This window comes from Thunnus thynnus, chromosome 7 (assembly GCF_963924715.1).
Source record: "Thunnus thynnus chromosome 7, fThuThy2.1, whole genome shotgun sequence".
NCBI lineage: Eukaryota > Metazoa > Chordata > Actinopteri > Scombriformes > Scombridae > Thunnus > Thunnus thynnus.
In genome coordinates, this window is record NC_089523.1 from 35,288,859 (window position 1) to 35,306,358 (window position 17,500).

The following is a 17,500-nucleotide window of genomic DNA, read 5'->3' on the forward strand; positions in this document are numbered from 1 at the left end:
AACAGGTATATTTCATTTGTAAGAATCTGACTCGCTCTCCTTACACAAAAAAATGATTTGTATCTTCTGAGTAGAATGTTGATTTGAAAGATTTGGTAAGTGAATTGTGGGCAAAAGTAGGTGTATATGAAAGTTGTTTTTTGAAGGGATTTTACAGAAGGAAAATGTAAGTTATTTTAGCAGAAGGTTTGGGAAAGTGTTGACTGGTCCTGTTAAATACATGTATGGTAAATGGTACCAAAAGCTTAAAATTTGTTGCAACATAAAAATAAAAAAAAAAATAAGAAAACGTGATATAAAGAAAATAGAAATTGAAGTACGGAAAATAAATGTTGAAGGAAAAACATTTACAACAAATAAGAGAAAATAAATGTTGAAGGAACAACATTTACAACAAATAAGAGAAAATAAATGTTGAAGGAACAACATTTATAACAAATAAGAGAAAAATGTGGTAAAGAAAGAAATTAGCCACAAATGTAAAATCCTATGCAACTAAGAGTCTAGAAAGAAATAACACAACGCCGAGTTTAAACTAATGAAACTAGTGCCACAGCTAGAAAGAAATAATACAACTCAAAGCATAAAACAATGCAGTATAACTAGAGAAAGAAAAAAAAAACTAGAACCAAATGACCAACACAAATTCTAAAACAAAATAACACTTAAAATTGGATAAGTCTTCCGGAAGCACCAAAACAAATATGAATGATTAAATCAAAAGATTTAATCTCATATTGCAAAGTTTTGTTGATGTTTGTCACTTCACGTGTGTCTTTGTCTGTAACTGTTGAGGAACGCGTTTTATGTTTTTTTTTCCTTTTCCAAATCTTAGAAAATGACTGTTGTAGGAATGATATGGTGATCTTAGACTAAACAAAATTGTTTGTAGATCAAATTATAACAGTTTTTTTTCTAAGTATCTCACTACACATGGTCATGGTCCCGCATGATGCACCCACCCTAATCACCAGAGAGGCACACAGACACGTGACAGGGACCAGAGAGGCAAAACATGTACTAACGCTCACTGCTCTACACATTATGCTCAAAAGATGTATCATCCTTAACCCTGCTACACTTCTGCCTACAGAAGAGGATGGTGATCCTCATAACTGCATGAATGTCATCTCATGTCCATCTAAAGCTCGTCCTGACCTTTCAAAACCTCCTATCCCTAACTCTGATCTTGGTTTTCTATACTGATGGCTCTGCTTATAGAGAAAATGGAGTGCCATACACAGGGTATGCAATTTGTGATAATTTTTCAATTATTGAAAGCGTCGCCCTGCCACCCTCAAGCTCCGCCCAAGTAGCTGAGTTGTATGCATTGATGAGAGCCTGCTACCTGGCCAAAGGTAAAACTGTTACCATTTACACCGTCTCCAGGTATGCTTTTGGATGTTTATATGACTTTGGCATGTTATGGGCGAACCGAGGATTCATCACATCCTCGGGGACACCCGTTAAACATGGAAAATTCATCGATGAACTGTTAGATGCATGTCAACTACCTTCATCTATTACAGTTGTTAAGTGTGAAGCCCACACCAAATCCAACGATCCTGTTTCAAACGGCAATGCTTTGGCTGACCATGCGGCCAAAACAGCTGCCAAAATTGGTAATCCTGTCCATGTAAAGCTCTGTCCTTCCATACCTGCTAACAACCTTGCTTCTCTTAATGATGTGGTCCTCTTACAGGAGACTGCTGATGTGGAGGAGCATAGGTTGTGTTTTTTCCCATGGATGTAAATATGTAAATAACTTGTGGGTCCACAATGACGGCCGCATTGTGGCACCTATGCCCCTGTACCCATAGCTTGCACGCATGTCACATGGCTTGTCGCATGTAAGTAAAGGAGTAATGTGTCTGACAGTGTTGAAAAATTGGTATGCTCCAGGATTTACATCCTATGCCCAAAAAACTGTGAGAAATGTTTGATCTGTCAACAGCACAACCCCGGGAAAACAGTAAAAACAACGATGTCGACACATCCCCCCCTCAGGGACCCTTTGAAGCTCTACAGCTACTTTTGTTCATATGCCGAAGTGTGATGGATATGATAATGTTCTTGTATGTATAGGTATGTTTTCAAACTGGCCTGAAGCCTGGCTTTGCAAAAAGGCTGACTCTGCTTCTGTAGTGAAATGCTTGCTGAAAGACATTGTTCCAAGATTCGGCATTCCACAGAGCATCAACTCAGACAGAGGAACTCATTTCACTGGACAAATAACGACTGAACTCTGTAACTCACTGGGAATTAAACTAAGATTACATTGTCCATACCATCCTCAGTCTGCAGGGCTAGTTGAACGACAAAATGGTGTTCTGAAGAACAAACTAGCCAAACTGTGTGCTGAAACAGGTCTAAAATGGACATCACTATTGCCATTGGCCCTCATGTCAATGAGGACCACACCCATCAGGAAACACAAACTTACACCTCATGAGATTATTACGGGTAGACCAATGACTGTACCAACTAATTCAATACTATGCATGAAGAAAATGGATCTTCATGCTATGGATGAATCAATGATATCATTTTGCTCTGCCCTAACCTCTGCTGTTCAGTCAATCCACATGCAAGTAAAAGCTGTCCAGTCTCCTCCTAGTGACCAGCCGTGCTATAACATCCAACCAGGAGACTGGGTCTGCATCAGAGAGTTCCGACGCAAGAACGCCCTGAAACCCCGCTGGTCCAAACCACAACACGTCCTGCTTACCACCAACACAGCAATCAAGTGTGAAGGTCGTCCCACGTGGGTCCACGCATCCCACTGTAAGAAGACGCCTCCACCACCATGCACCTGAAAACGGCAAGATCCATCTTCATCCTGTGGGCTTTCTTCTTCACCTGTGGGCCCGTAGAGGGGTGCCTGCAGCTCTGGGAAGAAACTCCTCCCCCGAAGGACAACGCAGGGCGGACAGCCCCAGAAGAAAAGGTACAGCACCTGCAGCCGCCGGAGGAGAAGAGGAGCACCGCAGGGCCCAGAGCCCCAGAAGAAGAGGTACAGCGCCCACAACCGCCGGAAGAGAAGAGGAGCACCGCAGGGCCCAGAGCCCCAGAAGAAGAGGTACAGCGCCCGCAACCGCCGGAGAACAAGAGGAACACCGCAGGACCTAGAGCCCCAGAACAACATGTACAACACCCACCGAGAATCATAACAGACACCAGAGACCCAGGAAAAGATACACGACAAACCCCAACACACTCACAGCCATCAAAGGAACAGATCAGACGATCCTACAAACATCACAAACGAGACCTTTCAATACAACAAGAGGGGAACACACCCATAACAGTGCTCCCATTCCAAGCTACGGAGCCATGACAGCTTTGGATTAAATAAGAGACCTTTCTCATGCGGCTGAAGATCTTGCAAACACTACCGCAAAAGGCATGTCCATGTTCTCACAAGAAATGACTGCTGCGAGAAGAATGACTTTACAAAATCATGCTGCTCTGGATTATTTACTGGCTTCTCAAGGAGGAACCTGTGCAGTAATTGGAGCTGAATGTTGTATTTTCATACCTGACCACAATGCCACCATACAAGAAATAACTAACCATTTGAATAATATTGCCAAAACATTACATAACCCGGTCACCACTGGTCTGTTTGATTGGTTTAAACAGAAATTAGGAGCATTAGGTTATATAATCTTTGAAATTGTCTTGCTTGGATTTGGAGTCTTGACTGTTGTAAGCCGTTTGATCACCTGTCTTAAATCCATTTGTAACTCATTTATCACTCAAACAACCACTAAAATCATGTACACCACTGCAACTCCACCTATCCTACCAATAGAGTTGGAAAATGCAGACTTTTTGTTTAAAATTGAAGTAGATTTAGACTAAGTAGACTGTAGCCACATTAAAACAAAAAAAAAAAAAAAAAAAAAAAAGTGTGGATTGAAGAAGAATACCCTTTGGGAGCAGACTCAATCATCAAAGGAGAACACATTTAGTTTGGAGACCTGATAATCAAATAACGTCTGAGACAACTCTTTGATCAAACATATGCCAAGTTTGTGTCCTTTCCACCTCCTGACCCCTGCTGATGTGACCTCTCCTGTATTGCCCCTGGATTTGCCTTGATCTTGTATGTAAATGCCCTCCCTTTCTACCCCTTTGTTTACCATTTGTTAGTCACCCTCCTGACCTCTACTGATCTGACCCCTCCCGACGTGCCCCTGGCAAACCATGATCTTGTATGTAAATGCCCTCACCCCCTATCTTTGGTTCACCAATTGTTGATCACTACTGTGATCCATACTGTACCTTTTGTTCACCATTTGGTGCTTTGATCTTTACTGTATAAAGTCTCTCCACTTCTTCTGCTCTGGGTCAGTCTACTGTATCAGACCAGCTCTGTGTCAGTATGCTCACCGCATTTCCGGAATGCTATTAAACCACTTCCACCACAGCAAACTTTGAACAAGGACTTGAGTGCAATTTTCTTCAACAAACTACATCAAGCTCATAATACTTATGTACTTTTACTGCAATACTTTAACTACATCAAGCTCATAATACTTATGTACTTTTACTGCAATACTTTAACTACATCAAGCTCATAGTACTTATGTACTTTTACTGCAGTAGGATTTTTCATGCAGGACTTTTAGTTGTATTGGAGTATTTTTATTTGCTGTATTGGTACTTTTACTGCAGTAAAGGATCTGAGTACTTCTTTCATCTCTGCTGATGAATGATGGCAGTTTGGAGAATAATTCTTCAAACTAAAGATGATTTATTTAGTGGTTAAAGTAATAATTCAATTCTTAATTCTGGAAAAGCTTTCTAATAAAAAGGTCACAGCTACAACGATTAATCTCTTAATCAATCAACAGAAAACTAATCAGCAACTATTTTGATAATCAAGTTAATTGTCAAATTGTTTTTGAAGCAAAAATCCAAAACATTTGCAGGTTCAAGGCTGTAAAATGTGAGTTTGTTGCTTTTTCGCTCTTCCATTCGTGCAAATGTGATATTTTGGGGTTTTGGACTGTTGATTGGACAAAATAAGAGGATGTCAGCTTTATTGATCAAACAATTAATCATAACATAAAAATAATCAGGACTAGCAGCTCTACTAATACAGGAATGTTTCTGTATCTCAGTACTAATCTGATCAACCTGTTGAAGAAAAGATGAGACACACAACTGAGAGACAATCAGTTTTATTACAAAATAATTCAGCAAAGTTCACCCAGAAAACTAAAGTTTCTTGTATTTCTCTTCATTTCCATGATTAACAGACTTCAGTGAAGTTTAAAAAATCATCACAGAGTAACATGAACTGTGATTAAAGTGAGGAGTTAAAACATTCAGAGTTAGTGTTTCTCATTGAGACTAAAGGCTGCTGGATGCTAGCATGTTAGCTTCCAGCCGTGTTGGTCTCAGTGGAGACAGCTAACGATGCTAACAGGTACCTGAAAGAAACAGGACAGGATCATCAGGAGTTTATTGTCTGATGGAAGTTTGGTCATTTAAAACTCTCACAGTGCTGCGATCGTGACGTTATTCACGTAGATCAAAGTTCACCATGATCCCGCTACGACCGAAAGGCTAAAACTACAGATTCAATGTGTGATCCCAAAGCACAAATCATCATTTCACAACAAAATCAAAAAATATTCACAACAAAAATCAAAACTTAATGATCTCACAGGAACAAAAAACTTCAAGAAAAATAAAAAGGACAAAATATCTCTCCATAAAATATCTAACGCTAACGCTGCATCTAAACACCTTCTTCCAAAACAAAACGAGAAGCTCAAAATGTTTCGACAGTTTAGTGCAATCAGAGTTATAACAAAGACACAACTCAACTTCAAACCAAAGAGTTTGACTGCTGAAGTTGCTGCTGGTGAAGTTGAATAAATCCTCTTTAATAACATGTGGAGTTCCTCAGGGAGGCGTCGCGGAGCCTCTCAAGTTTCTATTAAACAGGTTTAAAGAAACGTTTCTGTAAATCTGCTTGTTCTCCATCTTCTTCCAGAGTGAAGATGAGAAGATAAATATCAGTTTCATCTCCAAAATAATTTTATTATTTGGATTTTTTCTACATGTTTATTCACTTTAAGTGCTGTAGTTTGGTGCAAACTGGAATTTCCTTAAAAGCATCTGCTACTTTAAAATCTACAGAAATATTTATTCATTCATTGTTAGAAACTTTATTTTACAGCCCCTTTTATTTCATAACAAAGCCCTCGAGATGTTCCAAGTAATTTGCAGGTATTTAACAGATGTTTGTGCAATTCGGTGCAAATTATGAGAAAAAAACGGAAAAAAAAGAGTTAAGTTGGTTTAATTAAGAAGAAACTAATTATATTTAGATTCTTAATTGTTAATTTGTAAAAAATCTTAATAATTGACTGAAAATACTTAGTTTTTATTAGTATTGGTGTCTTTAGATTCTTTCTTAAAAACTACTTAATGAGCACATTTCTCACATATTATCAAATTACATTAAAAATGAGGAAACTGTTGAAAAAGCAGCATATAGAACTACAACTCAACCAAAATAACCTTATTTCCTATTTTATAATTTGTACCATAATGCACCACTCTCTGTAAAAAGTCCTCAAAATGGATTAAAATTAACTGTTAATTACCTGCAAACTACTCTACGCTGTAAAATGAAGCTTGTCACATGTTGAACTGTGTGTTTGTTGGTTATATTTCACTGTAAAACAGCAGCAGTTCTTTATTAGAAGAGTCTTGGAACTTGAGTTTTGAGAAGTCTGGATTCATTTTATGTCAAATCTTCATTGTTGTTCAGACTTTTTGAATCAGTAAAGTGACATTAAACCGTCCGCAGGGTCTCTGCATCAGTCTGAGAGGTCGAGCAGCTCAGGTGTGGAAATCAAACCCAAACTGTTAAAGTTTAGAAACTGTAGCTGAACTCGTCTCAACGCGTCGCTCTGCTCCTTTAACTCGAATTAACAAATGTTTTAAATGTTGTTTTTGAAGTTTTTAAAGGCAGTTTGTGACGTGGAGGATCTGAAGCGTTCAGGACAGATCTGACTCACCTGAGCATCTGAAGGTAAAAGTGTGAGTGACAGGTGTAGCACCATCACCTGAGGCTGGGGTCAGAGGTCAGAGGTTATAACGATTATCTGACAGCTTTAACACCTGCACCATTACCCTCTGCTGTCTGAGTGATGCATTGTGGGAATAATTTCCAGAGTAAACTGTGTGCAGACTGTAAACAGATTGAAGGGTGGATTAAGAACATGTTTATAATTTAAAGGTGATGCAGCTGCCTCACCTGTGCAGGTAAGGCTAATCTGTCTTTGGTAGAGCTCCGCCCCCCTGCAGCGTCCTCTGAATAAAGTTTAATTTGAACACCTGTGATCTTTGAGGACAGACGGAGCAGGACGAGCAGCTGAAGGCACGGAGAGTTCAAAGGTTAAAGGTGATCAATCGGAGATGTTATTGATCTGTACATTCAGTATTTGTATCCAATAGCAGCTGTGCAGTCTGAAGGCTGATAAGGTCACTTCTACAATCTTCATATGGCTGAACAGCATCTTATTTACACTAGAAAAATAAAGCTTCTGTGTGTGCAGAAGGTCCCTTCAGGAAGGTTTATTGCTCCTGCAGAGAAACACCAGAAGAAGAAGAAGAAGAGTCAGACTCAGCAGCTTCTTCTGCAACTGAAATAAAGTTTGAAACATGTTTGTTGTCGTGTAATTTCATCAGCAACAAAAACTAAACGTAATGTAACTTAATGTTTAAAAACTAACACATGATGAAACGTTTGATCGTTCGCAGGTTTGTTAAACTGAGACTGAAAACACTTTAAAATAAACTACGATGAACGTAATAAACTGTGATGAAACGTGTAAAAACTGAATCAAAACAACATAAAAACTGTCTGAACCGGAGCGGACAGGTTCTGGTTCACCTGGCGTCAGGTCGGGTTCAGGACCGGAAGACGTGGACAGCTCGGACGACGTACTGGCGGCAGATCGGGCACTCGCTCATCCTTTTCCCACACTTGGTGCAGGTGATCATGTGACCGCACTCCAGCAGGACGCAGTCGATGGGAGAGTCCATACAGATCTTACACAGGTTCTCCTCCAGACCTGCAGTGCCGCCGCCGGCCTCTAGAGGGAGACACACACGTACGGAGCGCCGTGAGGGACAATATTATCATCATAAACATCACATCATCAATAAAACAATATGTCAAAACTCACTACAATGACAGTTTATTGGTTCACGTTATGTCACGTGATCTATTATATAATAATTATAACAGGTGACATGTTGAAACTCACCTGAAGGGTCCACAGCGTTGGCAGCTGAAACACAAACAACATATTTGTAATTTTACATCTTCTGAACAAAAACATGTAAAACCACAGAGACTCAGCTGGATAATGAACACCAAACTCTTCATGCTGATTTTATTAAAAATAAACTTTCTTGTTCTGGACAAGAAATGAAAATCAGACTGAAAATTTAATCTTTAACACAATGTGCTGTGAACTCTTGCTGTTGAATGAATAATGAATCTCTGAAACTCTCAGGAAACATTTCTTTCATTTAGACTTGATCTGAAATAACACGGCAGCGGCTTATGGTGTTATTGACACGCCATCGATGTGTTGATGTGAATCTGTCACCGCTTTGGTCCAGACTCAAACATCTCAACAGCTGTTCGATGGTTTCCAGAGGTCGTCTCATATAGCGCCGCCAACAGGTGACTGAACACGTCACCATCCAGCTTCCACTGATTAAACTGATCCATGTGTAGAGCTGAAATGTCCTAAAATGGCCACCGTACAGATGTTAACCCTTTGATGGAACAACATGCTGCCGTGTCTGACATCACTCACTCCTGCAGATCAAAACTTCAGACTCTTCAGACTCCCACTAACCATCTAGCGTCAGTGTGTCATCACCGTCAGCTGTAGAGTCTTGCGAGGGTAATTTTCACATCTATAAAATGTGAAGCATTGCATTGTGGGATTGTTAGCAGACAGTACTGGACTCTAGTTTTTTCGACTCCACTGGGGGATTTCTGAGGCTCTACATGGTGGATGTATTTACACACTCAGCATTCGGACCAAGCGGCAACAACCACGCCTTGAAATTGAAGCCAATGAGGAAGTCCTTAAAAGTGCAACTCCGGCTAACGGCCGCTAGCTGCTCCGACTGACTCCCGTTCACAAAGCCTCAACTTCTCTCTAGAATATCTGAGCAACGACTCATTCTGGCCTCAATCTCTAAATTCAGACCCTCTAATTAGTGTGCTGGTGGTCATTTTGGAAATTATTGCTTCGTTAATAAGATTTGAAGACTTATATTAGCTTTGATGTCTTCCATGTGGGCGTGACTAACAGCTGTGATTGACAGTTGGCTCACCTGCTGCTCTCCAGGACTCACACTGAGTCCGGCTATTGTCACAATATTTCACTAAGTTTCACGTTACTTGATTACGATGCACAATTTAGCTGAAGTAGCTAACGTTAGCCCGAGTCCGCAGCGCTCAGTGTTCCCAATAAGCTAGCGTTAGCTTCAGACTACTGTCTGTAGACTGCAGACTGTTGGTTTGTGAACTGGATCAAATATACAGAAATATTTCAAGCTGCGCTTCTTTAAGTGAAGCCGGCTCGAAAACACTGCACTAATGGAACATTTAATGGAATATCTGCAGCGTCATCTGTGGGAGGGTATGTTTATGTTTATGTTTGGGTGATGTTTATGTTTATGTTTATGTTAATGTTTATGTTTGGGTGATGTTTATGTTTATGTTTGGATAATATTTATGTTTATGTTTGGGTGATGTTTATGTTTATGTTTGGATGATGTTTATGTTTATGTTTGGGTGATGTTTATGTTTGGGTGATGTTTATGTTTATGTTTGGATAATGTTTATGTTTGGATAATGTTTGTTTATGTTTGGGTGATGTTTATGTTTATGTTTGGATAATGTTTATGTTTATGTTTGGATAATGTTTATGTTTGGATAATGTTTATGTTTATGTTTGGGTGATGTTTATGTTTATGTTTGGGTGATGTTTATGTTTATGTTTGGGTGATGTTTATGTTTGGATGATGTTTATGTTTATGTTTGGGTGATGTTTATGTTTATGTTTGGATGATGTTTATGTTTATGTTTGGGTGATGTTTATGTTTATGTTTGGGTGATGTTTATGTTTGGATGATGTTTATGTTTATGTTTGGATAATGTTTATGTTTGGGTGATGTTTATGTTTATGTTTAGGTGATGTTTATGTTTATGTTTGGATGATGTTTATGTTTATGTTTGGGTGATGTTTATGTTTATGTTTGGATGATGTTTATGTTTATGTTTGGGTGATGTTTATGTTTATGTTTATGTTTGGATAATGTTTATGTTTGGATAATGTTTATGTTTATGTTTGGGTGATGTTTATGTTTATGTTTGGATAATGTTTATGTTTATGTTTGGATAATGTTTATGTTTGGATAATGTTTATGTTTATGTTTGGATAATGTTTATGTTTATGTTTGGATAATGTTTATGTTTATGTTTGGATAATGTTTATGTTTATGTTTGGATAATGTTTATGTTTGGATAATGTTTATGTTTATGTTTGGGTGATGTTTATGTTTATGTTTGGATAATGTTTATGTTTATGTTTGGGTGATGTTTATGTTTGGATGATGTTTATGTTTATGTTTGGATAATGTTTATGTTTATGTTTGGGTGATGTTTATGTTTGGGTGATGTTTATGTTTGGATGATGTTTATGTTTATGTTTGGGTGATGTTTATGTTTATGTTTGGGTGATGTTTATGTTTGGATAATGTTTATGTTTGGATAATGTTTATGTTTATGTTTGGGTGATGTTTATGTTTATGTTTGGGTGATGTTTATGTTTATGTTTGGGTGATGTTTATGTTTATGTTTGGATGATGTTTATGTTTATGTTTGGGTGATGTTTATGTTTATGTTTGGGTGATGTTTATGTTTATGTTTGGGTGATGTTTATGTTTATGTTTGGGTGATGTTTATGTTTGGATGATGTTTATGTTTATGTTTGGATAATGTTTATGTTTGGATAATGTTTATGTTTATGTTTGGGTGATGTTTATGTTTATGTTTGGGTGATGTTTATGTTTATGTTTGGATAATGTTTATGTTTATGTTTGGGTGATGTTTATGTTTATGTTTGGGTGATGTTTATGTTTATGTTTGGGTGATGTTTATGTTTATGTTTGGGTGATGTTTATGTTTATGTTTGGGTGATGTTTATGTTTGGATGATGTTTATGTTTATGTTTGGGTGATGTTTATGTTTGGATGATGTTTATGTTTATGTTTGGATAATGTTTATGTTTATGTTTGGGTGATGTTTATGTTTATGTTTGGGTGATGTTTATGTTTGGGTGATGTTTATGTTTATGTTTGGATAATGTTTATGTTTATGTTTGGGTGATGTTTATGTTTATGTTTGGGTGATGTTTATGTTTATGTTTGGGTGATGTTTATGTTTATGTTTGGATGATGTTTATGTTTGGATGATGTTTATGTTTATGTTTGGGTGATGTTTATGTTTATGTTTGGATAATGTTTATGTTTATGTTTGGATAATGTTTATGTTTATGTTTGGGTGATGTTTATGTTTATGTTTGGATAATGTTTATGTTTATGTTTGGATAATGTTTATGTTTATGTTTGGGTGATGTTTATGTTTATGTTTGGGTGATGTTTATGTTTATGTTTGGATAATGTTTATGTTTATGTTTGGATAATGTTTATGTTTATGTTTGGGTGATGTTTATGTTTATGTTTGGGTGATGTTTATGTTTGGATGATGTTTATGTTTATGTTTGGGTGATGTTTATGTTTTGTGCTCAACCCGGGGAAGTTATGTTTATAGGATGGTACGACTCTCCACCACCCGGGTCTTATTGTCAGTATTGATCCACCCGACCGTCCCGCATCAGAACCGGTACTCACCGAGCAGGTTCTGCTGGTCCTGGTACAGCCGGCTCACTCGCTCCATCAGCTCCCACTTCTCACAGCAGCCTTTGTAGTTGACGAAGTTCCTGGTGAGGATTTCCTTCAGCTGGCGGACGCTGAGCGCTTCGATGTCGTCCAGACAGCTCAGGTCCGACAAAGATGCCCTGGAGCCCGAGACCGGAGCCTCCTCGGGGTCCCAGGTCTGAAAGAGACCAAGAGAGACAGAGTCAGTCACAAGACCCCGACTCAAACACAAGACTAGTGATGGGTATTGAGAACTGGTACTAAATCGGTACCAGTTCCTATTGATAAGCTATCGATAAGCTGCGGTAATGCACCTTAATGCTGGTTTCCACCTGCCATAACATGGAGAGAACAAAAAGAAGAAGAGGAAAACGCTGCAGAGTTGAAGAGTCAATCAATCAATTTATATTTATATACTGAATGAACTGAAAGACTAGACCCTGACTCAAAGAGTAGACCCCGACTCAAAGACTAGACCCTGACTGAAAGAGTAGACCCCGACTCAAATACAAGATCCCGACTCAAAGAGTAGATCCTGACTCAAAGACTAGACCCCGACTCAAAGAGTAGACCCCGACTCAAAGAGTAGACCCTGACTGAAAGACTAGACCCCGACTCAAAGAGTAGACCCCGACTCAAAGAGTAGACCCTGACTTAAAGACTAGACCCCGACTGAAAGAGTAGACCCCGACTGAAAGACTAGACCCCGACTCAAAGAGTAGACCCCGACTGAAAGACCAGACCCCGACTCAAAGAGTAGACCCCGACTGAAAGACTAGACCCCGACTCAAAGAGTAGACCCTGACTGAAAGACTAGACCCCGACTCAAAGAGTAGACCCCGACTCAAAGAGTAGACCCTGACTGAAAGACTAGACCCCGACTGAAAGAGTAGACCCCGACTGAAAGACTAGACCCCGACTCAAAGAGTAGACCCTGACTGAAAGAGTAGACCCCGACTGAAAGACTAGACCCCAACTCAAAGAGTAGACCCTGACTGAAAGAGTAGACCCCGACTCAAATACAAGATCCCGACTCAAAGACCAGACCCTAACTCAAACAAAGACCCCGACTTGCTGGTTTCCAGGACTGTTCCCTGACTGTAGAGGCTTATTTAAAGTATTTATTCCAGGTTTTCAGGACCCTTGGTCTGGATTTACCTGGTCTTCGTCCTGAGCGTCCAGCTCGGCGGGGGTGGTCTCTGTAGGTGGGGACGGGACTTCGGGCTGTACAGCAGAGGGGTCAGGGGTTTGGGTGGGTGAGAGGGGTTCAGGGGTCAAGGTGGATATGTGAGGGGTCAGGTCAGGGGGGTCAGAGGTCACAGAGGTGGGGTCGGATGTTGGAGTCTCGGGGGCAAAGCTGCTGGATGGTGAGGACTGCTGACTGAGAACCAGCTCCACCAGCTCCTCCTGAAGAACACAGATGGGGGTCAGAGGTCACAGAAATTCAAGGACTCTCAGGTGTGTTTGTTTTCAGAGTCAGATACTCACCTTCTCTCTGCACAGGTGGGTGGAGACCTCGTGCAGGTGCAGGTAGTCCCTGAGCTCCTTCACCTTCAGCTTCATAAGCTCTGCCCGCTCCAACAGGTTACCATAGAAACGCTGACAGGTGTGGCAGAGACGTGGGCGGGGCTCCAGCTGGGCGGAGCAGCGGCTACAGTAGTTCTTCTTACAGTCCACACACACATGCTGACAGACAGACAGACAGGTGGACAGTGAGACAGGTAAGCTGCTGGGAGTTCACCTGTTTTTACAGGAATGTCACCTGACCTGTCAGTCATACCAGCTACATTCCTACAGGTTTCTACTGTTTCTACAGTCGGCCCACAAAAATACCAACTATTCAAGACTTTTTAAAATAAAAGCTGCTCTAACAACAGGTGACATGTCAAACTAACACATGTAGTGACAAAAACAGACAAGGTTCACATGATTTAACCGAGTTTAAGATGTCATGTTACTGTCAGCCAATCAGAGAGCAGAATGAAAACAATAGTTATTTACCGTCAACTGTTTTCAGTCACATTGATCAGTTATCAGTCATTGTAAAGGAGATGTAATGATCCTGTCTGTCCAGCAGAGGGAGCTGTTTAACCTGAGACTGTGTCTGATGCCGTTCACTTCCAGTTCTGATGTCTCCCTGAACTCTAAACATATTATAATAGTTTTAAAACATTAGCACATGTTGAGTTCTAATGAAAGAAGACATTCAGATCTCTAAAACTCTCCTTGTTATCCATGCGCTCATCACAACAACACGACCTGCGTTAAACAGTTCAGACCTCCTCATTAAGGTCAGACCTTTAATGTAAAGCCAGGTGTTCATATCATGCAGCTTGATGTTTGTGCTGAAGCTCTATTAGGAGTCAGGATCCATCTTCTCCTGCAGCAAAACATCTTCTAGATCACAGACACACCATCTCTCGCCTTCACTTCCCAGACTTTGACAAAGTGAGCTGCAGGTAGCGAGGCGGTTTCTGCATGAAGATCTGGACCTGAGCTGTTTCCTTTTTTTTTAGTTTTGATACAATTTGTTGGAAATTAATTTTTGGTTTGTTGTTTTGGCTGGATTGATGTGATGGTGACAGATGATTACTGAATGATGTCGTTGTTCTATTGGATGCTTTGTGATGTTTGGAAATGTATAAAAAGTGGTTTGAATGTAAAGTTTGGGCGTCAGATACGTGTGACAGTAAAGTGTGACGGGTTTCTTTAATGAGCTGGACTGTTTTGATCATTTCTGTTGAACCTTCATTCATTTTGATAATCAATTAATGGTTTTGAGTCATTTTTTAAGAAGAAAAATTCTCTGATTGTTAAATGAATATTTTCTGGTTTCTTTAGTCTCTGTGACAGTTAACTGAAGATCTTTGTTGGGAAACACTGATCACATTTTATGGACAAAACAACGGATCAATTAATGGAGAAAATAATGGACAGATTAATTGATAATGATTAATTAATTGAAAATAATTAGTTGCAGCTGTAGTTGAACCAACATGTGATTGTGCTGTTTAACATTAGTTCATCATTAAAACTTCATTGGATCCACATGAGCTTCAATCACATTTGCACAAATTAACACTCATTAACAAAGTCAAAGCAAAGAGAAACTAATAATTACAACCATGTGACCATCAGTAACAGACGACCGTCCATAAATACATGAAAACATCCGATCAGAAGACGCATCAGAGCTCTGAGGTGCCACAGTGGGACTCTGGTGGTCCTGGTGGTCCAGTTCTGACATTGCAGACTGTCAGGAGATGTTTTCATGACCTCTGTTAGACCTTCTTGGTCATCAAAGAATCACCCACAATTACCCACAATTACCCACAATTCACAGCGCTCTATTATCCAGAAAAATCCAGACAGATGAAAACATCTGGCAGTTCACTCTGACTCGGATGACGTCATTTCCAGTCTGAGGACCAGGACTGAGAAGGGGGGCGGCAGGAGTCTGGTTTCTGTAAACAGGAAACTTCACTGTGAACCAAGTTCTCCTCCCTCAGACCTGAATCAGATCTACAGAACCGCATGAAGACCTTTATTCATTTTGTTCACTTTGTCTTTAAAGACATTCAGTGAAACTAGTTTTCATGTTTATAATCTGCTGTTTCATTAGTTCATCGTGTTTGTTCAGACGTCAGAGTGAACTCTGATCAGAGTCTCTCTCAACCAGACCAGTAAAGACAGATGGTGACCACCTAGAGTCCTGGAGACCTGCTCTATGTGGAAACAGCCCTGAGACGACTTCTGTTATGATTTGACTCTATGTAAATAAAACTGAACTGAATTGAATCATAAATACTTCCTGTTAACAGCCGTCAGATCAAATCAATATTCTCTGGTCTGAAAGGGTTAATGACAGCAGCCTGCTGCCTACAATACCCACAATGCACCTTTATGCTCGTAGTGGCTAATGCAGCGTGGAGCTGCGAGCCTCCAGACTGTTTGAAACGTAGTCTGGACTTCAGTGAACCTGCAGACTGGTTCCCACCAGTCAGCAAGTCCACAAGAACCCTCAAGCGGACTTTCTGTAGACCTCCAGAGTCCGTTCAGGCTGCAGACCTGACATGATGACGGTGAATACGTCACGAATCATAAGACTGAAGAGTGCGAGCGCTCAGTCCAGCCTCAACCCCTGCTGTGACATCATCAGTGACATCATCAGAAGGCTTTATACCTCCTTTTACACCTGGAAACACCTGTAAACACCTGGAAAACACCTGGAAACACCTGTAAACACCTAGAAAACACCTGGAAAACACCGTTTTGGAAAACACCGTTTTGGAAAACTCTGTTTTAGTCTGGACGGAGGCTGAAACGGAGAGAAGAAGAAGCAGCTGAGTGTGGACGTGGTCGGACTCATGACGCTGACCTCTGACTGCTCTTACCTTCTTGGCGGGAGTGTCGAGGCGCCCCCCGCAGGCCTTACAGGTGTGTTCAGGCGGAGGTGACGGCTGGCTGCTGAACGCCGAGTTAGCGTAGGACTGATGACGTCGCTCGCCGCCGCCAGACTGCTCAACATCAGCCGAGTCCACACACAACCAGTTACAGCAGGACGCCCACATACCTGCCAGGTACACACACAGTACACACATTAATACACACAGTACACACACAGGTACACACATTAATACACACAGTACACACACAGGTACACACACAGGTACACACATTAATACACACAGGTACACATTAATACACACAGGTACACACACAGGTACACATTAATACACACAGTACACACACAGTACACACATTAATACACACAGGTACACACACAGGTACACATTAATACACACAGGTACACACACAGGTACACATTAATACACACAGGTACACACACAGTACACACATTAATACACACAGTACACACACACAGGTACACACATTAATACACACAGTACACACACACAGGTACACACATTAATACACACAGTACACACACACACAGGTACACACATTAATACACACAGTACACACACAGTACACACACAGGTACACATTAATACACACAGTACACACACAGGTACACATTAATACACACAGTACACACACAGGTACACATTAATACACACAGGTACACATTAATACACACAGTACACACACAGGTACACATTAATACACACAGGTACACACATTAATACACACAGTACACACACAGGTACACACACAGGTACACACATTAATACACACAGGTACACATTAATACACACAGGTACACACACAGGTACACATTAATACACACAGGTACACACACAGGTACACATTAATACACACAGGTACACACACAGGTACACATTAATACACACAGGTACACATTAATACACACAGGTACACACACAGGTACACATTAATACACACAGGTACACACACAGGTACACATTAATACACACAGGTACACATTAATACACACAGGTACACACATTAATACACACAGGTACACACACAGGTACACATTAATACACACAGTACACACACAGGTACACATTAATACACA

At 40.2% G+C, this 17,500-nt stretch overlaps 1 protein-coding gene across 1 annotated transcript in view; it reads right to left on the bottom strand.

Annotated features, from left to right (window-relative positions):
• Positions 1-5,173: 5,173 nt before the first annotated feature.
• Positions 5,174-17,500, bottom strand: part of rffl (ring finger and FYVE-like domain containing E3 ubiquitin protein ligase) — a 14,609-nt gene continuing 2,282 nt past the window's right edge. Inside the window, exons 2-8 of the mRNA XM_067595718.1 lie at positions 16,392-16,570; positions 13,486-13,683; positions 13,156-13,404; positions 11,971-12,175; positions 8,298-8,321; positions 7,922-8,123; positions 5,174-7,611 (exon numbers count right to left, since the gene is read on the bottom strand). Of these exons, the coding sequence (XP_067451819.1) occupies positions 7,939-8,123; positions 8,298-8,321; positions 11,971-12,175; positions 13,156-13,404; positions 13,486-13,683; positions 16,392-16,568 (1,038 nt within the window). The 5' untranslated portion in view covers positions 16,569-16,570 and the 3' untranslated portion in view covers positions 5,174-7,611; positions 7,922-7,938. The remainder of the gene's footprint in view (positions 7,612-7,921; positions 8,124-8,297; positions 8,322-11,970; positions 12,176-13,155; positions 13,405-13,485; positions 13,684-16,391; positions 16,571-17,500) is intronic.